The sequence below is a fragment of the Penaeus monodon genome, chromosome 17 (assembly GCF_015228065.2).
Source record: "Penaeus monodon isolate SGIC_2016 chromosome 17, NSTDA_Pmon_1, whole genome shotgun sequence".
Lineage (NCBI taxonomy): Eukaryota > Metazoa > Arthropoda > Malacostraca > Decapoda > Penaeidae > Penaeus > Penaeus monodon.
In genome coordinates this window covers 42136657-42160777 of record NC_051402.1, presented here as the reverse complement: position 1 = coordinate 42160777, position 24121 = coordinate 42136657, and the positions used below count along the sequence as shown (strand labels likewise).

The 24121-nt window shown below is 28.7% G+C and overlaps 1 protein-coding gene across 1 annotated transcript in view; it reads right to left on the bottom strand.

The window, feature by feature from the left end:
* LOC119583766 (DNA excision repair protein ERCC-8-like) overlaps positions 1 to 22532 on the bottom strand; it is a gene marked incomplete in the record, with an annotated part of 22922 nt that extends 390 nt beyond the window's left edge. Inside the window, 4 exon segments of the mRNA XM_037932432.1 lie at positions 7756 to 7948; positions 12602 to 12778; positions 13088 to 13350; positions 22502 to 22532. Coding sequence (XP_037788360.1) covers positions 7756 to 7948; positions 12602 to 12778; positions 13088 to 13288 — 571 coding nt within the window.
* Positions 22533 to 24121: the final 1589 nt, after the last annotated feature.

Below are 24121 nucleotides of genomic sequence, written 5' to 3'. Positions count from 1 at the left end.
TTGGTTTTTTTGGGGTTTTTTTCTTGTAAGGATGCAAGATCGTTTTTAATCGTTAAGTTTATAGGGCCCCCCCCGTCAGCAGTTCAGTTGGTGCTGGGGAAGGTAAAGTTAACCGAGGTTGTGTGTATATACATACATATACATATATATACATACATATATATATGTGTATATATACTTATATGTATGTATATGTATATATATATATATATATATATATATATATATATATATATATATATAATTATTATAATATATGATGTTATATATGATGTATATATATGATGTTTATATATGATGTATAATAATGATGTATATAATGATGTATATATATATTTATATATATATTTATATATATATTTATATATATATGTATATATATGTATATATATATATATATATATATATGTATATATGTATATATATATATATATGCATATATATATATGCATATATATATATATGCATATATATGCATATATATATATACATATATATATATATATACATTATATAATATATATATATATATATATATATATATATATGCATATATATGCATATATATATATGTATATATATATAATATATATAATATATATATATATAATATGCTATATATATCTATAGTATGCATGCAAATATATGTATATATATACATATATATAATATAATATTATATATTTTAAATAATGTTATAACATATTTATGTATATATACATATGTTTTATATGTAAAATACATACATAATATATATATGTATATAAAACATATATATATGAAATAATCAATGTATATATGTATATACATACATTATTTTAATGGTATTATTTTTTGTGTATATATACATATATATGTACATATATGTATATATACACATACATAAAATATATACATATACATATATAAATATATATATATATAATATATATATATAAAGAGAGAGAGAAGAGGAGAGAGGGGAGAGAGAGAGAGAGAGAGAGAGAGATATTTATTATACATATATATGCATATATATATATATATATATGTACCTATACATACATATGTATGTATATATGTATGTTTATATACATATATCTACATATATATGTATGTATATATACATATATCTACATATATAATGTATATATACATATATATGTATTTATACATATATATGTATATATACATATATATATATATATATATATATATATATATATATAAATACATATATTACATATATATGTATGAATATACATATATACATATATATGTATGAATATACATATATATATAGATGGCTACACTTGTACTAAGTCACCAATGAGCCAGTTAAGAGTACTGCCTGTCTTGCCCGTTCATCCTTTTCGTTGATTTACAAAAATATTTTACGTTATCTTATTTTGCTGTTACTAATGTTTTATAAACATTATATTAATTCTAATGTTTACAATAAAAATAACAACATCAATATTCATAGCACTAGTAAACAATTCGTTTTTCCCGCCAATACAAGGAAAGGTGAAATCAGATAAGGGCACAAGATCTACTAATTGACTCCTTTATAGCTAAGCACTAGCAGAGCCATCTATGTGCAGGCATTTCATAAAAAAATAAAAAATGAGCACAGCATTTTCCCCATTTTTTATTAATTTTCCCCGTTGGCATTGGGTTAATATACATATATACATATATATGTATTAGTATACATATATATATACATTATATATTCATGTATATACGTATAAAAGGTATGAATGAGAATGAATATCTTCACAATACAAGAGATGTATTTGACCGGTTTCGATTATATCTTCGTCAGAAATACATGTATTTCCAACGAAGATATAATCGGTCAAATACATCTCTTGTATTGTGAAGTTTTTATTTTTATATTATAATTTAATAAATAGGGTTTTTTTATATTATTTACTTAAAAAATGTTTTGTTTTTTTTTTTAATTTCTTTTATTCTTTTTATTTTTATATTTTTTTTTTTTTTTTTTTTTTTTTTTTAATTTTTGTTTTTATTTTTTTTTTTTTTTTAATTTGGTATATTTTTAAAATTTTTTTTTTTTTTTTTTTTCTTTTTTTTTAGTTTTTTATTATTTTATTATTTTTTTTGTTTTGTTTCTATATGTGAAATAATGTTTTATATGTATAATTATGTATACATGTATATATATCACACATATATATGATATTATATGTTTGTATACAATGGATATATTTATGATTCAAATGTATCTGCATATTGTGTGTATAGTTATGTTGTATATGAAAATTATTACATGTAGTACAGTAGTACATGTATTTTATTGTATGTATTTATATTTATTATATATATATATATATATATATATTATATATATTATATATATTTTACACACACACACAGGCACACACAGGAAAAAAACAACTAAAATTCACACATTTTACAAACATATAAAATTATGGAAATATATACATACATTATTATTATACATTGTACTATGTATTTATGTATGTATATTTTTGTATGTGTATATATGTATATATCATATGTTTATATATATATTTATGTTTATATAAAGCTTTCTTTTGTTTTTTTCCTTTTCTATGCAAACATAGATATATGTTAAGATAAAAAAAGGATGGGTAATGATATAAAATATAATATTTTAATTATTTATTATATTAATATTTTTAATTTTATATATATATATATATATTATATATATAACACACACACACATACATACAATTTATGTCATCTAGTGTATCAAATAAATGATATTCAAATTTTGATAATTATTCAACAATATATCCCAATAGAACCATTATGCATAGTGATAGATGGATGTATTTTCCATAACATTTATATTGTAGGAAACCACTCTTGCTGTGATTTATGAGCTTAATAAACATAAAGGTAAGTAAAAACGTAGCTCCCCATTATAAGCATTTATTGTCAGATTCAGAAAAAAATAAATAATTAATCATTGCAGAAATCATTGCACAAACACACAAAATAAGTACAATAAGTTGCATTGGTCTAGCCAGCTCCAGGAGGCAGGGTGAACTACTAAGAACCTGGCAAAACTTTACTCCCCTTCTCCTGCAAGCTGCTGGCCACCAATTGCTTCTTTACAGTTATGTACATTTGCATAAAACAAGGGGATTCAGATAAACGTGCAGAAGTATACATACAAAAATAATAAGTATAAGAAATATGAATTAATAAATGATATGTATTGCTCCTGGGGAGGTGTGTTAATGATGTTAAAATTTAAATTCAGTGGATCTCAGGGCCTACCACAACAAACAGTCCATGAATGCTTGAAACACAGCATAGCCAGCCACTTTAACCCAAGACCTTGTTCTTCCTCAGGTTGATTGTGTCCAGTGGTACCCAGCAGATACAGGACTCTTCACAACTCCGAAGAAGACAAGTGAGAAGGCCCCATTTGCATGAAGTCCGTCGACCAGTTTCCCTTGAGAATTTGCCATGTTACTGCTACCATCACATTTGCACCTGTTTTTTGAACGAAGCATTCACTTCTCTTGTTGGAGCTTGAACGGGTAGTGATTTCAAGCATTTAATGATGGAAAATAATTTGTTGAGAATGTTTGTAGTGGATGCATGTTGATAACCAATGAGGCTTTGGACAGTGTTGGTCCTGTGCAAGCGGATAGATTGTACAAAGGAAAAGCGATAGGTAAATAGTCCGTTTTGTAGGGAAATGTAGAAGTTTTCACTGAACAACAAACAAAGGGTTTTCCTTTTTGGAATTTTTTTTTGGGGGGGGGGGCCCCCTTGAAACCAAACGGGGGGGGAAAAAAAAAAATGGGCCCCGGGGGGCCCCCCTTTTTTTTTTAAAAAACCCCCCCAAGACCTTGTTTTCTTTTTTTCCTTCCAAAAGGGGGTTGGGGTTTTTTTGTTTTTTTTTTCCAAAGGGAAAAAACCCCCCCCCAGCAAAAATCCCCGGGGGCCCTTAACCCCTCCCCAAAGACCAAAAGGGGTGGGGATTGGAAAGGGCAGAGGGGGCCAAAAAACCATGGGCTTAAAAGGTGGGGGGGAAACCCCCCCCCCCCCTTTTCCCCGCCCCCCCCCCCCCCCCCAAAAAAAAAAATGAGATAAAAAAGGGAAAATTTTAGAAAGATTTTTAAAAACAAAAGGGGGGTTTGGGGGGGGGAAAAGGTGAAAAGGGGGGTTAAAAAATTTTTACAAAAAAAGAAGGAACAAAAATTTTTGGAGAAATGTAAAATTTTTTTTTTGGGTAATGAAGAAAATTTTTGGTGGGGGGGGTGTGTGACATAAATAAGAAAAATAAATTAAATTTTAAAAAATTTTAGTATTTGGGAAAAAATTTAAATAATCTTTTTCAAATTTCACTTTTTTTTTTCTTTTTTGGGTGTCTGTCGTTGCTTAATTTTTCTTCACCAACTTTTATTAAATTTCGAAAAAAAAAAAGAAAAAAAAAAGGGGGGAAAAAAAAAGGCGGGGAAGGAAAAAAAAAAAAAAGGGAAAAAATAAAAAGAAAAGGGGGGGGGGAAAAAAAAAACCCCCCAAAAGTTTTCCCCGGGGGGGCCCCCCCAAAAAAAAAAAAAAAAAAAAAAAAAAAAAATTTAAAAAGAAAAAAAAAAAAAAAAAAAAAAAAAAAAAAAAAAAAAAAAAATAAAAAAAAAAAATATAAAGAATAAAAAATATCCAAAAAAATTTTTAAAAAAAAAAAAAAATAATATTTTTATAAAATTTTGTAATTATATAAATAAAATTTTAAAATAGGAAAAAATTTTTATAGTAAAAGATAAAATAAAAAAAATAAAATATATAATAAGGAAAATAATATTATATAAAATTTTATATATAATATAATTAGATATATAATAAATAAAATATATATAAAGAATGTATAGTAATAAATATATATAATATATTAATATTTTATATATGTATAAAAATATATATAAAATAATATAATAAAATAATATATATAAATATTATTTATATAATATATATAAATAAATATATATATATATATAAGATATATAATTTTTAATAATATAAAATATAAGATATATAAATATATAAATAGATAATATAAAATATATATTATATAATATATAATTATAATAAAATAATTATATATATATATAAATATAAATAATATATATATATATATATATATAATGATAAAATATATTAAACATATATAAAATATATATATATATTATATATTATATAAAATTATGTTATATATATATAAGAAAAAAAATAAAAATAGATTTTGAAAAGTTTTATATTTGGGTTTTTTTATTTATAAAAAATTTTTAAAATTAATATATATATATATAAAATATATTTTATATATATATATATATATATATATATACATATATATATAATTATATAATATATAATATATAAAATTATATATATATATATAATATTAATATATAATATATATAATAGAAAAATTTTTTAAATAAATAAAAAAAACCCCCAAAATACAAAAACTTTTAATATATTAGTTTTGATTGTGGGTTTTTTTTCCTTATATTTTTATCATAATTAATTATTATATATATATATAATAATATAATAAAATAAAATTTAAAAATAGATATTATATATAATAAAAAATAAAATTTAAAATATAAATAGAAATTTTTGTTTAAAGGAAAACAAATAAATTTTAATAAATTTTGGATGGGAAAATATTTTAAAAATAAAAATATTTTAAAATTTTTAAATATAAAATATAAATATATAATAAATTTAAATTTCCCTTATAAAAATAATATATATATATATAATTATATAAAATTTTATAAAATAAAAATAAAATTTAAAGAAATAAATATACAAATTTTATATATTTAAAAATATATTATTATATATAATATAAATAAAATATATAAAAAAGGGGGATTTTAAATAAATTTTTAATAATTATATTTATAATATTATAATAAATTAATTTTTAAAAAAAAATTTTAATATTTTTAATAAATATATATTTTTTAATTTTAAATTTTATAACATATATAAATATATACATAATAATAAAATATAAAAACCCAATAATTAAATAACAAAAAAAAATATATAATATACAAAATTATTTATCCCAATTAATTAAAAAATTAATATAAAAAAAAATTACATTATATATAAAATTTTATAAATATAAAACCCAAAATATAATAAATAAAAATAATTTAATATAACTTTAAAATATTAAATATAATAAAAAAATTAAAAATAATTAATATAAATATATATAATAAAAATAAAAATAATAATTTTGATAATAATAATATATATAAAATTTTTAAAAGTAAAACATTATATATTTTAAAAATTTTTTTTTAAAATAAAAAAATTTTTTTAAATTAATAAAATTTATTATATTTTATATATATATATATACTTAATATATATATATATAATATATAAATATAAATATTAATTATAATAAAAATTAAACAAACATATAAAATAAATTAAAATAATAAATTTTTATAAAAATGTTTTATATTTTAATATAAATGTAATTAATATAAAATATATATTATAATTATATAAAATGTTAATATATATATAAAAATATTTTATAATATATATATAATTATTTTAATAATTATATAATATATAAATATTATATATAAAATATATATTTTAATATATAGAAGATAGATAGATAGATAGATGATAGATAGATAGATAGATAGACAGACGACAAGACAGCAGCAGACGACAAAGACAATAGATAGAAGATAGATAGATAGATTCATAGATAGATATATGTAATATAAATTAATATATATTATATAATATAATAGTTTTAATATAAAATATATTTTGTAGTACATACACACACACACCACAAAATTATATATATATATTTAAAATATATTATATATATATTATAATTATATATATTAATATATATATTGTATTGACATATAAATTTAATTGAAATGTTATATGTTGATATACCTTAATATACCATATATATACATATACATAACATGAATGTATATAGTACATACTTATATATATATATATATATATATAAAATATATATATATATATAAATATATAAGAAAAGGAGAGAGAGAGGAGAGAGAGAGAGAAGAGAGAGAGAGGAGGGGGAGAGAGAGAGAGAGAGAGAGAGTTAATCCCACCCACTTATATCTATGCCTCACTGGGCCTTTTCCTGTCTGATACCCCCTCTGCACTCCTTCCAAATCCACCAGGGACCAGAGGGACTAATGAATCATGAATAGCATAGGCAGCAGAGACCCCTGCAGATGGTTTCTCCAGCTGTGTTATCTAAAGCTGCAAAATTCTACTTTTTTTGCTGTGGGTGACGTCAAAAAATAAATTTCATTTGTGAACTTGCAAAAAAAGAAAAAAAAAAAGGGCCTTGCAAGAATCACACAAGAAACTCCCTACTAATTTACAAAAGCACGTCTGCAAAAAAAATTTTTTAATCTTATTATAGTATCATTTGATGTACTTATGTGCTGACTGCCCGCTGCAGCACAGCAGTAACAGTTCTTGGCAATTACAGAAAAAAAACAATGTTAACAGTGTGGTGGACTCCTACAACGGACTATGTTACCTATGCTGTGTTTCCTTTGTCCCCCAAAAATCCATAAAACCCTGCTTTCACAGACCAACCCCCGTCCAAAACCCCATTTGGTTATCAAACATCATCACTACAAACTCTCACAAACAAAAAATTATTTTCCATCCATTAAATGTCTTAATATCACTTACCCGTATCAGCTCCAACAGAGAGAAGTGAATGCTTCGTTGCAACAGGTGACATGTGGTGGTGCAGTACATGGCACTCTAAGCGAAACTGGTCGACCGGCTTCATGCAATTGGGGTCCCATATCTTCACTTTCTTGTCTCTGCTGGAGGTTGTGAAGAGTCCTGTATCTGCTGGGTACCACTGGACACAATCAACCTGAGGAAGAACAAGGTCTTGGGTTAAAGTGGCTGGCTATGCTGTGTTTCAAGCATTTAGGATGTTTGTGTGGTAGGCCCCGAGACCCCCTGAATTTAAATTTTAACCTTAACACACCCCCCAGGAGCAATACATATTTTTTATTAAATTTAATTTTTACTTTATTTTTGTTGTATAAATTCTGCACGTTTATCTGAATCCCCTTGTTTTTTTTGCAAATGTACATAACTGTAAAGAAGCAATTTGGGGGCCAGCCTTGCAGGGAAAGGGGGGTAAATTTTGCCAGTTCTTAGTAGTTCACCCGCCTCCCGGAGCTGGTAGACCAATGCAACTTATTGTACTTATTTTGTGTTTTGCAATGATTTTGCAATGATTAATATTTATTTTTTTCTGAATCTGAAAAAAAATGTTAAAATGGGGGGCTACGTTTTTACTTCCCTTTTGTTTATTTAAACTCATAAATCACAGCAAGAGTGGTTTCCTACAAAATAAATTTTTATGGAAAATACATCCATCTATCCTATGTTGGTTCTATTGGGATATTTGTTGAAAATTTTCAAAAAATTTAATTCATTTTTTGATACACTAATGAATAAATTGTATGTATGTGTGTGTGTTTAATATTATATTTTATATATTATATATATATATTTATATAAAATATATTTAATATATAATATATATTATATTATTTTATCAGTCTACCTATCTCTTTTGTTATCTCTACACATATATCTATGTTTGCATAGAAAAGGAAAAAAACAAAAGAAAGCTTTATATAAACATAAATATATATATAAACATATGATATATACATATATACACATACAAAAATATACATACATACATACATAGATACATATGTATATATAATATATGTATGTATATATTTCCATATATGTATATGTTTGTAAATATGTGTGTATATATAGTATGTTTACCCTGTGTGTGCCTGTGTGTGTGTGTATATATATATATATATATATATATATATAGATACATATACATACATATACATACATGTACATACATGTACATACATGTACATATATACATATACATACATATACATATACACACATATATTTGCACATATATGCAAACAGTTATACATGTATATGTATACATTATATATACATATATACACATACATATATATTATTATATAAATATAATTCAAATATATATATATATATATATTCATAATATATATACGATATATAATATATATATAGAGGTTGCTATAACATGAAATGTATAATTATATATATACATATATACATTTTATATATTTGTATATATATATACATATTATAGGGGAGACCATATTCATATTGCAGAGGTATAGAAGTTATGAATGTGAAATGAATATCTTCACAATACAAGAGAATGTATTTGACCGATTATATCTTCGTTGGTAAATACATGTATTTTCTGACGAAGATATAATCGAAACCGGTCATCATCTCTGTAGTGTGAAGATATTCATTCTCATTCATACCTTTTATAACCGTATATACATGAATTATAATGTATATATATATGTATACTATACATATATATGTAGTATATTTATATTAACGCCAATTCCACGGGGACAATTAATAAAAAGGGGAATGCTGTGCTCATTTTTTATTTTTTTTATGGACATGCCTCACATAGATGGCTCTGCTAGTGTTAGGCTATGAGGATTCAATTAGTAGATCTTGTGCCCTTTCTGATTGCAGGACCTTCCCTTTTATTGGCGGGAAACCGAATTGTTTACTAGTGCTAGAATATTGATGTTGTTATTTTTATTGAAACATTAGAAATTAATATAATGTTTAAACATTATAACGCAAAATAGATAACACGTAAAATTTTTTGTAAATCAACGAAAAGGATGAACGCAAGACAGGCAGTACTCTTAACTGGCTCAATTGGTGACTTATTACAATTGTAGCCATCTATATATTATGTATTTCATACATATCTATGTATTATGTATATTCATACATATCTATGAATTATGTATATTTTATATTATACTGTATATGTAGCTTCATACAATAATATGTATATATGTATACATTCTAACATATTATAATGTATATATTTATATTCATCATATTATATGTATATATGTATATTTATATTATATATGTATAATCTACATCTCTATGTTATAACACATAATTATGTATCTCTCCATTATATAATATATTATACATATATATATGTATATATACAATATCTATTTATATATTTATATATATTATTCAGATATCACTATATCTGTATGTACTATAACATATTATACATTATATGGTATATTACATATTATGTATGTATATATACATATAATTATATTTGTATATCTACATATCATATGTATATATATACATATATACACATATGTATATACCTATATATATACTACAATATATGTAGATATATGTATATATCCATACATATTTGTAGATATATGTATATAACATACATATATAGCCTACTTATGTATGTATAGGTACATATATAGATATATAATATATGCATATATAATTTATATATACATTCTCTCTCTCTCTCGTCTCTCTCCCTCTCCCATTCTGTCTCTCTCTCTCGTCGTCTCTCTCTCGTCTCTCTCTATATATATATATGATATTATATATATATATAATAATTTATGTATATATATATATATCTATATATATACTATCTATATATATATTATATCTATATATATATATTCATGTATGGTATATATACATTATATCTCCCTATATATGTATTTTCAGTTTATTTATAGCTATCCTATGTAATAATACATATATGTAATATAAATTAATGTATATATTGTACATACATATACATATATGTCATATATGTACACTATATATGTTATATACCACATATATCTACAAGAAAGAAAAAGAATATGTATGTATCATATATTCTACATAGATTTATATATACATATACGATTGTATAGTAGTATATATATTATATTCTATATATATATGTATATATTACACAAATATATACATATATATGTTGTATAATACATATATACAATGTATATATACATAATATATGATGTTTATATACATATATATATCTACTGTATTATATACATATATACATTATGTATATATTACATATATATCTGTTTCTATACCCTATATATATATACTAGATCTATATATCTATATTAATGTATATTAGATACTATCTTTGCATGCATACATAATAAGATATTTGCATTTATATATATATATAATATTATGTATATATTATATATATATATCTATATATGCTATATTGCATATAGATATATCTATTATATATATTACATATCTATATGCATATATCTATATATATATGCAGATACATGCATAATTATGCATATATAGCATTATAGTGCATTATATATATATATATATACCTAATAACATATAGAGTATGTATATAACACACATAATATAGGTATGTATGTATATACATATATTTGCATGCATACATATAGATAATATCATGTTTATACAATATTAATATATATAATATATATATATAATATATATATATATATATAAATCTATATAAAATATCTAATATACAAATATATATATACATCATAGATATACATCATATATATACATCATATATATACATCATATATAATACATCCTCTCTAGACACAGATATAACATCATATATAATACATCATAATATATATATATTATATATATATATATTATATATATATATATATACATATACATACATATAAGTATATATACACATATATATATGTATGTATATATATGTATATGTATGTATATACACACAACCTCGGTTAACTTTACCTTCCCCAGCACCAACTGAACTGCTGACAGCCCATATAACTCTAACTGACTTCAACCTGATCTCTGTCATCCCTTACACAGACACATAAAAACCCAAAAATACTTTCAAAGAAATCATTAATACATATTCACTCTCACAAAAATCCCCCCATCAGCCTGAACACAAATGAGAAAGTGATAGTCCTCATTTCATTACATCAAATACATCAAAATTACTTGTGATTAACAAGTTTCTCCACTTGATCATCACTCAAGTCATCCAAGAACTTAGTGAACATGACACACAGCCTGGAAAAAAAACTGGTTTGTAGACTCCTCTCTATAATTCGCTATTCAAGAGCTGATGATGACATTTAAACTAGACTTGACTAATTACAGCAGCATTTTCCAGAATATTCTCACAGAAGAATATTCTCTCTACAAACAGGCACAGCTTGAAACAGCCATCCATCCATGACCAACCATATCATGTATATACAAACCTTTCCCTCGCTTACCAGAAAAGATTGGAAGAAACAAACTTTAAAGACATGTACCTTGTAATAATAGTCACATTTTACATATACATATGCATATACTTATTCATATACATAAATATACATTTACATATATACTTATTCATATATATAAATATGCATTAACATATATATACTTATTCATATACATTATATATATATATATATATATATATATATATATATATATATATAATATATGTATACTTACAAATACATACATATACACATACTAGTAGCTATAGTGTACATATACACATTATCTCTTCAGGAACAAAGAAATTACTAAATACCTGATATTTATGGCTCCCTCTCTGGCCTCCTTTAACTGACCCAACCACACCATAAACCCTTCCTTCTTTGATGGACAATGTGTCGTAGATTGCAACACCACCATCACTCAGGCCACAGAGTAAGTATTGTGAATCTACGCACTCCAGGTCAGCATGTGTTACAAAGGTTGTGCCAATCTGTAAATATTGTAAATACCATTAGCTCTATCTGCAAGAAAAATTCTACAACTTGCAAGCACTATTTCCAGGGTATTATATAATCCAGAGATACAAAAGAATTATCCAAAATGAGGGATTGTTTTCAATTCATATCAAGGAAATCATTTACAAAAAGCAAGCTGAAGAAAATTAACCTGTCCAGTCTACATACTTACATTTTGTTCACAGTAAACCCCAAAAGAAAAAAATAAAGAGTAATGCCAAATTACCTGAAAAATAAAGTATATGAACAATAAACCCCCACAGCATAATATCTGGCCATCTCACCTGTTCTGCCTGAGGAAGGGTTACGTCTGACAAAATGTGACTGGCCGCCAGGCAAGTATTGACCTGGGATCTGTACCGAAAACTTGACAGCTGGCCGAGGCGGACTCTATCCAGACTCTTGATTGTCCCAAGGTTGACATTGTTTGTCTTGAAATCCCAATGTCTCAGTCTGGGCAAATCACTGAAGTCTTCCCGTAGCATCCTATGACTGTAAGAGCCACTAGCAGAAGCGAGAACGGAGAACCTTACAATAGGTTTGGTAACTGAAAGGAGGTTTTGCATATGAGTGGTTTTACAATTATATTGGCAAGTAGCTAAAACACAAATGACTAATGAAATACTCCTAATAATTTGTAGTTTGAAATAAGACAACGTGCCCACGAACATGACATGTATGTACATGCCATGAATGTAAACTCACAGTGGGCATGGTATGTACATACATGCCACGCCCACAGTGAGTTTACCTTATTAATTGTTTTTACACATAGATGACCACACTTGTACTAAGTCACCAATGAGCCAATTACGAGTACTGCCTATCTCGCCAGTTTACCCTTTTCCTTGATTTACATTTTTTTTTTTACGTTATCTTATTTTGCTGTTACTAATGTTTATAACATTATAATAATTATAATGCCTATAATAAAAAATAACACCATCCATATTGACAACATTAGTAAAAAATATGTTTTTCCTGCTAATTCAAGGGAAGGTGAAATCAGGTTAAGGTCATAAGGTCTACTAATATACTCCTTTGTGGCTAAGCACTAGCAGAGCCATCTATGTGCAGAGGCACTTCACAAAAAAATAAAAAATTAGCACAGCTTTTTCCCCGGCAGCATTGGGTTTAGAAAACATACGTTTATATGCAAACTATAGCTACTGACTTTATGTAGCTAAATGTATATATGTATGTATATGAACATATATGTTTGTATGCATGTATATGTACATATACATATGTATATGTATATATGCATATGTATATATGTATCTTATATATATATATATATGCATATGTATATATGTATCTGTATATATAACCATGCGTATGCATGCCCAAGTTTATGAAATTGTGTGTATATATGTATCTATACGCATGCACATATGATTTATATTAAATAGATACATATACAATATATTATAATTATATATAATATATATATATATATATATATATATATATATATATATTAATTATTATTATCTATCTATCTATCTATCTATCTATCTATCTATCATATCTATCTAGCTATCTTCTATCTATCTAATCTATCGCTCTATCTAGCTAGCTAGCTAGCTACTAGCTATATAATTATATATATAAGATATATATATATATATATAAATATATATATATATATATATATATAAATATATATGCATATGTGTATATATATGTATATGAATATACATAGCAATTATTTTTTTTTATGTATATATACATAAATGTACATATGTATCTATACATTCATATACATGACATGTCCATATATGAATATATATATATCTATATATCTATATATATATCTATATATATAATATATATATATATATATATATATATATATATATAGCTGCCATGTGTCTTATACATATAATAATAGATAGCACCATGTATATAGAGTATATATATATATATATATATCATATATATATATATAATATAGTGTATCTCTATACTATATATATATATATATATCTATATACATCCATATATTATATCTCTCTATATATATATATATATCTATATATTATCTTGTCATATAGTATATTCTATATATAGATATATATATCTACTCAATATATCGATATGACTCAACATGTATAATATATATTCTATATACTAATCTTATCATATACTATATATCATTATCTCTACTGTATCTATATATATATATATATATAATATAGTATAGATCATACTTCTCTATACTATGATATCTATACTTATATATATATATATTATAGATATATCTATATCTACTTATAGCTGTATATATATTATATATATATCTATATAATCTATATCATGATAATACATATATTATCATATCTATATATATATATCTATATATTATATCATCTCTCTTTATCATATATCTAATCTCTATACCGTCTAATCATCTCTATGTCATTATATATTCTATCTCTATATATATCCTCAGCATCTATATATATCTCCATATATCTATTATCTCTTATATATATACTATATATTATATCTCTCTCATCTATCTATCTACTCTCTCTCTATCTCTCTCTATCTACTATCTATATCTATCTTCTCTTATGTCTCTACTTTATATATCATGTCTATATCATCTCTACAATCTCTCTTCTAATATATATATATATATTATCTCTACTACTCATATATTCTCTAATCTTCTATATATATATACTATATACTATCTATACTATATTTCTATTATATAGCACTATATCTATCTATAGATATCTCTCTCTTATCTATCTTATATATATATATATTACATCTAGATATATATATCTATATTTATATATGGTATAAAGAAATTATATATATATTATATATATATATTATAATCTAGATATTATATATCTATATATATATAGATATATATTATATAGATATATTTACTAAATACTATATCATAATATATAGATATACTAATCATCTATCGTTTTCTATCTATATATCTATCTATTATATTATATATCTCTATATATATATATATCCTTATTATCATCATATCATTATAATATATATACATATTAGTATCTATATACTATAAATCTACATATATATTACCATATTAATCATATATATATAATTCTATATCATCCTCATATCTCTATATTATATATATCTATTACATCTATATCTCTATCTATCTCTCTCTCAATCTCTATTCTATATATGTATATATCTTCCTTCTCATTATATCTCTATATCATTCATATCTATCTCTTATCTCTATAATATATATCTCTCTCTAATCAACTCTTATATCTATCTGATTATATATCATAATCTCTCATCTCTCTATTAATATTATATCTATCTATTATATCTAGTTATACTATATATATTTATATATATATCGTGATATTATATATATATCTATTATATATATATATATTATCGATATATATCTATAATATCTATATATCTCTTATCTTCTCTATTATCTATATGCTCTCTATATCTATATATTTCATCTATATAGCTATTCTATTCTCTATCTATTCTCATCTTTATTCTATTCATATATTCATATATCTTACTCTATATCTATATATATATTTCTTATAATCTCATCTCATCTCTATATATACTTATAATATATATCTATATATATCTGGTATACTATCTCTCTCTCTCTATCTCTATCTCTCTCTCTCCTCTCATATCTATACTATCTATCACTCTCTCTCCTATACTGTATAAAATCTATATCTTATCTATAATTCTCTCTTCTGTCCTCTAACATATCTATCTATATATCTCTATATCATCTCTCCCTCCATCTTCTACTCTCTATCCCTCTCTCTCTCTCTCTCTATCTCTCTCTCGCTCTCTCATCTCATACCTGTCTCCCTCTCTCTTCATCTCATCTTCTCTCCCTCCTCTACTCTCATCTCTCTCCCTCTCTCTTCGTCTCTCTCCCTCTCTCTCTAGGCTCTCTCTCTATCTCTCTATCTCTCTCTCTACTCTTCTCTCTCTCCTCGCTCTATCCCTCGTCTCTCCCTCTCTCTCTCCGTCTCTCTCTCTCCTCGCTCATCTATCCTCTCTCGCTCTCTCTCTCTCTCTCTCTCTCTCTCCTCTTACTCTCTCTCCTCCTGTCTCTCTCTCTCTATCCTATCATCTGCTACCCTCTCCTCTCTCTCCTCTCCTCTCCTCTCTCTCTCTCTCTCTCTCTCTCTCTCTCTATCTCTCGGCTTCTCTCTCTCTCTCCTCTTACTCTCTCTTCTTCTCTCTCCCTCTTCTCATGGTCTTCTCTCTCTATTCTATCACACTCTCTCTCTTCTCTTCTCTCTCTCTCTACTGTCTGTCTATCTCTTCTCTCTGGTCTGTTCTTGTATTCCTCTCTCGATCTCTTTGTCAACTTTTTCCTCTCTCTCCTCTCTCTCTCTCTTTCTCTCTCTTTTCTCATCTCGTCTCTCTCTCCTCTCTCTCTCTCCTCTCTCTCTCTCTGCTCTCTCTCTATCCGTCTGCTCTCTCTCTCTCTCCCTCTATCTCTCATCTCTCTCTCTCGCTCTTCTTTTCTCTCTCTCTCATCCTCTCATCTCTATCTATTCTATCTCTACTCTCCTCTCTCCTCTCTCTATCTCTCCTCTATCTCTATACTATGCTCTACTCGCTCTCTCTACATCTCCATATTGACTCTCGCTATCCCTCCCTGTTTTATATTTTTTTTATTCATCTACATCTCTCTTCATCTCTCTCTCTCTCTCTCTCTATCTCTTCATATCTCATCTCTCTCTCCTCTCTGTCTCCTCTCTCTCTCTATCTTATCTCTCTCTATTCTCTCTCTCTCTATCTGCACTACTCTATCTCCTCTCTCTTCTCTCTCTCTCCATCTCTATTACCTCTCTACACTCTTCTCCTCTCTCTCTCTCTCTATCTCTATGTCTCTCTCTCTTCTACACACATCTCTCTCTCTCTCTCCTCTCTCTAAATCTCTCTCTCTTCTCTTCTCTATACTCTCCTCTCTCTCTCTCATCATCTACTCTCTCTCTCTCTCTCTCTGTCTCTCTCTCCCCTTCTCTCTCTTCTGTCCTCCCGTCAGATCTATCATCTCATCTCTCCTCTCTTCTCTCTCTCTCTATCTCTCTCCTTTCTCTCTCTCCATTCTCTCTTATTCTCTCTCTCTCTATCTCTACTATCTTCTCTCTATATGTCATATCTAATATGTATTATATATCTCTCTCTCACTACTCTCTTCTCTTATCTCTAATCTACTCTCTCTACTCTATCTCTCTCTCTCTCTATCTACTCTATCTCTCTCTATCTCTACCTCATATCTCTCCTCAATATGTCATCTCTCTATACATCCTCTATCTATATATTTACATATACTATATCATCTTTCTATATCTATAACTATATATCTCGTACTCTTCATCTATTATATATCTACATAATACCTATCTCTCGCTCTCTACACTCGATCTACTCTATCTCTCTCTCATCTATCATATCTCTCCTCTATATCTATATCCTCCTCTCTATATATCTATCATACTCTCCTCTCATCTCTCTCTCTATCTCTTCCATCTCTCTAATCATATTAACATTATATCTATATCATATATCTCTGCTACATTCATCTATTATCTCTGTTGTCTCATATATATATCTCTCTATCATTCATATATTCTATCTCTCTCACTTCCTGCTATCTCTACTCTCTCTCCTATCTATCTCATCATCTCTGTATCCTCTCTCTCCTCTCCTCTCATCTTCTCTCATCTTATCTCTTCTTCTCTCTCTCTCTCTCTCTTCCTCTCTCTCTCTCTCTCTCTCTTCCCTCTCTCCCCTCCCTACTCTCTCTCTCTCTCCTCTCTCTCTCTCTCTCTCTCTCCTCTCCTCTCCTCTCTCCCCTCTCTCTCTTTTTCCCCCCCCTTCTCCCCCCCTCTCTCTTCTCACTCCTCTACTCTTCTCTTCTCTCTCTCTCCTCTCTACTCTCTCTCTCTCCTCTCTCTCGTTTTCTCTCTCCTCCTCTCTCTTCTCTCTCTCTCTCCTCTGTCTTCTCTCTCTCTCGTCTCTCTCTCTCGCTCTCCCTCTCTCCCCAAAATCTGTCTCCTCTATCTCTCTCTCTCTATCTCTCTCTCCGACCTCTCTCTAATCTCTCTCTGTCTCTATCTCTCCCTCCTCTCTCTCTTCTCTCAATACCTCTCTCTCTCTTCTCTCTCTCCTCTACTCTCGCTTTGTCTCTTCTATCGTATAATCTTTCTATCTCTCCATCCATGTATCTCATGCTAATCTCTTCTTCCTCAGCTATCTCTATCTCTTTCTATACTCTTCTCGTCCTCTACCTCTCCCCTCTCTCTCTTTCTCTCTCTCTACTCCCTCTCTCTCCTTTTCTATCTCTCTACATCTCTCTCTATCTATCTCTCTATTCTTATACCTCTCTCTATTCTTCTCTATCTATCTCTCTCTCTCTCTTCATCTCTCTATCTATCTATCCTCTATATATCAATCTCATCTTCTCTTCATCCATTTATATCTCATCTATTTATCCTATCATATCTCTTTATCTCTCCTCTCTCCCCTCTCTCTCTATATATCTTTTATCTATAATATATATCTCTATATCTATGTATATATATATATCTATCTCTATCTTTCTTCTCTCTCAATCTCTATCTATCGATGCTCTCTATTATACTATAAATATTATCTATCTCATATATTATATATCTATATTCAGGCTCTATTATCGTCTCTCTATTATCATATACTCTTCTATCTATTACTATCTATCTATATATACTCTCCTCTCTCTTCTATTCTCTCTATCTTAATCTCTCTAACTCTCTATATATCTTATCTCTCTATATCTCTCTCTCCTCTCTTCTCTTCTATCTCTTCATCTCTCTCTCTATCTACTCTCTCTCTTTCTACTCTCTCTCTCTCCAGCTATAATATCTCATATATATCTCTACATATTATCTATCTCTCTACTCCTCTACTATCTCTCTCTTCTATATCCTCCATCTATACTCTCTCTCTCATATCATCTTATCTATCTAATATCTGTCTCTATCTCATCTTCTCTCCGCTCTCTCTCTTCTCTCTTCTCTCTCCTCCTCTCATCTCATCTCTCTCTCTCTCTCTCTGTCTTCTGCTCTCTCTCTCTTCTCTCTTCTTCTCTCTCTCTCTATCTCTCTCTCGTATTATCTCTTATCTCCATATCCTTCTCTCTCTCGCCTCCCCCCTTCCCCTTCCCCATCCCCCCATTTCCCTTTTCCCCCTCCTTCCTCATCTCTCTCTCGTCATCATCTCATCTACTCCCCCTCTCTCATCTCTTCTCATCTCTCTCCTCCTCTCATACTCTCTCTACTATCTATCTCTCTATACGACTCTCTCTTCTCTCATCATCCTCCTCATCTCTCTCTACTCTCTATCTCTCTCTCTCTCCTTCTCCTTCTCTCTCTCTGCTTCCCTCTCTCGGTCTCTCTCTCTCTCTCTGTCTCCCTCTCTATTCTCTCTCTCTCCTCTCTCTCTCTCATCTCTACTCTCCTATCCGTTATCTATCTCTCTCTCTCTCTCGCTCTCTCGCTCTCTCTTCTCTCTCTGTCTATTCTCTCTCGTCTCTCAAGTCTCTCTCTAGAATCGGTTCGATACGATCTTTGCTCTAGGTACTCTGGCATTATCTCTGGTGGCCTAGTACTACTAATCGGTGTGTCAAGTGAGTCGTGGATCGGGGATCGGGACCTAGTCTCGAGGTGACTCTCGTGTGGATCGGTCTGTCTACATTGCTCTGGTCTAGGCTAGGGGGTTATCTCTACGTTCCGTCATCGATTCGGATGGGTCATCAGAGGAAGAGGAGGGATCTACATAATGCGAGAATGCATATGCGGGTTAATCTCTCAAGTGCATCTACAATAGAAGGGTCTCTCAGATAGTATCCTCATATTGGTAGGGATCTCTCATGAGTCATGCTCATCTACATACGGCTACGCTACATACATTGCATCATCTGATCGGGAGGTATCGTCTTCGTACTAATAACATGTCTGTAACTGTGTATCTCATGTTCGTTATCTCTTATATCTCATATAATCTCCTATCTCTTCATCATCTATCCTCTCTCTTCTCTCTCTCTCTTCCTCCGATCTTCTCTCTCTCTCTCTCTCTCTATCTTATATCTCTATCTTCTCTTCCTCTATCTCTTTCTCTATATCTCTCTCTCGTCTATCTCCTCTATCTCTTCTCTCTCTCTTTCTATCTTCTCCTCTCTCTCTCTCCTATCTCTCTCTCTCCTCTCTGCTCTGCTCTCTTCTCATTCCTCTTTTCTCTCTCCCTATTTCTCTCTCTCTTCTCTCTTCTCTATATCCTGTCTTCATATCTACCTCTCTCTCTTTCTCTCCTTCACCTTTCTGTCTTCTCTTCTCTCTTTCTCATCTATCTCTCTCTCTCTCTTCTCTCTCGTCTCTCTCCTCTTCTCTCTCTCTCGCTACTTCTCATCTACCGTTCTCTCTCTCTGCTCTCTATTTCTCTCTCCTTCTCCTCTCTTCTCTTTCTATTCTTACTATCTTCTCTGATGGTACTAATTGCTTCTCTACTTCTCTCTCTCGCCTTCTCGCCTCTCTCTCTGTCTCTCTCTGAGTCTCCTTCTCTCTCTCTCTCTCTCTCTCTCTCTCGTCCTAAGATCCTCTCTCTCTCTCTCTCTCTTCTCTCTCTTCTCTCTCTCTTCTCTCTCTCTCTCTCTCTCTTCTCTCTCTCTCTTCTCTCTCTCTCTCTTCTCTCGTCTTCATCTCTCTCTTCTCTCTCTCTTCTCTACTCTGCTTCTCTCTCTTTCTATCTACGATTCTCTGATCATTTCTGCTATCACTCTTTATCTATACTCTTCTATCAGCAGCAATACATTCTCTATTATTCATCTCTCTTATATCTCATCTTATATATCAATATCCATCTCTATCTTCTCCTCTCTCTCCTTCCTCTCATCTATATATCTTCTGTCCTCTCTTATATATATTCGTCTAATCTCTTCCTCTACTCATTCTCTAGATCTACTTCTATCTCATCTATTCTCTTGTCCTATATATTCATCTATATTATACTACTATCTCTCCTCTCAACATCACTATATCTATATATATCTATAATATCCTCTTTATTCATAATTCTCTCTAGATTATCTATCTCTATTCTCTAATCTTCTATGTCTATTTATATATTATTAATATTACTTATCTATCTTCTTATATTTTTATTATCTCCGTTCTCTCTAATCTCTCTCTCATCTTCTCCTGCTATATATTCTATTCTCTATCGATATATATAATATCCTATCATCCTCTCTCTCCCCATCTATATATATCCATCCTATCTATCTTACATATCATACTATCCATCTCTCTTATGCCATATAATCTCTCTCCACTCTCTATACTCGATATAGCGGATCTATCTTCATATCTCTCTCATTATATTATCTCGAATCTCTACAGATATCTATCTATATATATCTTATCTATGACGGGCTCTATATCTCTATATATGTGTTATATATATATATAATATTATATCTTATATAGATATATTTCATATTCTGCCCGTCCGAGGGGCTCATTGACGCTTGATTCTAAGCAGATATTCTAAGTGCAACGATACCACTCAGTTGCTTTCCAGTTACTCCAATTTCTTTATATTTTCTACAGAATCTTTTACTCCGAAGCGAATCCCAGAAATACCTTTGTCTCCACAAGTCCTGGATGCGATGTCGACCGCGGAGTCCACGTTTGAAAAACCAGCATCGCAGCTACACCAACAGAGTTCTGGGGTCATAGCAATGGATCTAACAATGTTCGAATAGACAAACCATCAAACCAGTATGCAAGTTCTTTTCACGGGACATTTGTTTTGTCACAATTATAGCCATATGATTATCTCTGACTCTACAGTTCAATACAGGCAAAAAATATAATTTTAGAAACTCATTTCTTGAATTGGAAAATTGGTCTTTTTAAGGCTGATCATAAATTGGTCCATTATTCAGTTCAAAACCATATATAAGAAACTGATTTCTTTTCATCATGAAATATGTATAAAACACTATCATGACCACACCCATTCTATATTCCAGCGAGCTCCTACTAAATAAGCGATAACCGATACTCAATTTTGTTCAATTTCATAGATGCCTATGATGCTCACTGAACATAGTTTTATGTTTTAGTCCAAACTGGGGCTTCATATTTAATGAATCATACCAGAAGCAAGCCAAAACTGTTTGAGTTATTGGTTCTCGCAATACATTTCTGTCTTATAACATCGTTTCAAAACAATTTACCAAAATGTTTCATGATATATACAGGGGAATGGTATATAACAGGGAGGTTTCACTGTTGCTAATCCCCGGCGTCCAATGTTGGAAACCAGTGATTGATGATTATTGGCAATATTTCACAAAAGTGGCATCCAGCAAATCACCAAGGTCTACGCACTTCAGAAAGAAGCCAACAAACCTTCATGACACGAATTTGTTCACACAGCATCCAACCCTCGAAATTATTATCTGTTGTTTTCCATCACAAATGACCAGTTTAGGTGTATGTGGTGGCATCCAGTATTGTTTCGAAGTGATCGCATCCCTCTCACACATGTCCCTATTAACTCGGGCCAGTACCCTGCGATCCACAAACAATGCCAGAAGAACCAAATCATTGTACCGGGTGCCTTACCCCTTGACCTCTAACTGATCACCTACTTACCCCACCAAGGGCTCGAACCTTAGACTTCCACCTATCTCGCCATGGACTTAGTCCCTAGGCATCATTCCTCAATGTGAATTTATTTTTTTTATTTCCGACACTATTCCTTGCTGAGTATATCAATTGCATTGTATCAGTGAGTTTAGTTTTTTTTTTTTTTTTTCTGTTTAATTATATCACTTGTCTTAATATTTCAATGCGGCGTATTAATTTATTATATGTCATATTATGTCGTATATATATTACCACCCTGCATTACAACACTATTCTAATCAACTTGCATAGATTGCCACACTGGAAATAGCATTTTCGAAATTTGTCATTCTATTCCCTTACATACAAGCAAATTTTATCGTGTGTACCATCCAGCTGTCGAAAATAAAAACTACAAACATCACCCCACGCATTCGCGCGACCAAATAACAAACGCACACAAACCCTACCGTTGCTACGTAGGCGTCGCATTCTTAGACACACCGCTACAAGTGTAACAAGACCCAGGCAATCGTAAATATACGCAGCAGACCGGCCCACCCCAATAAATCCCCCCTCATCCATCAATCATCATCATCATCATCATATCATCATCTTACCCATCAT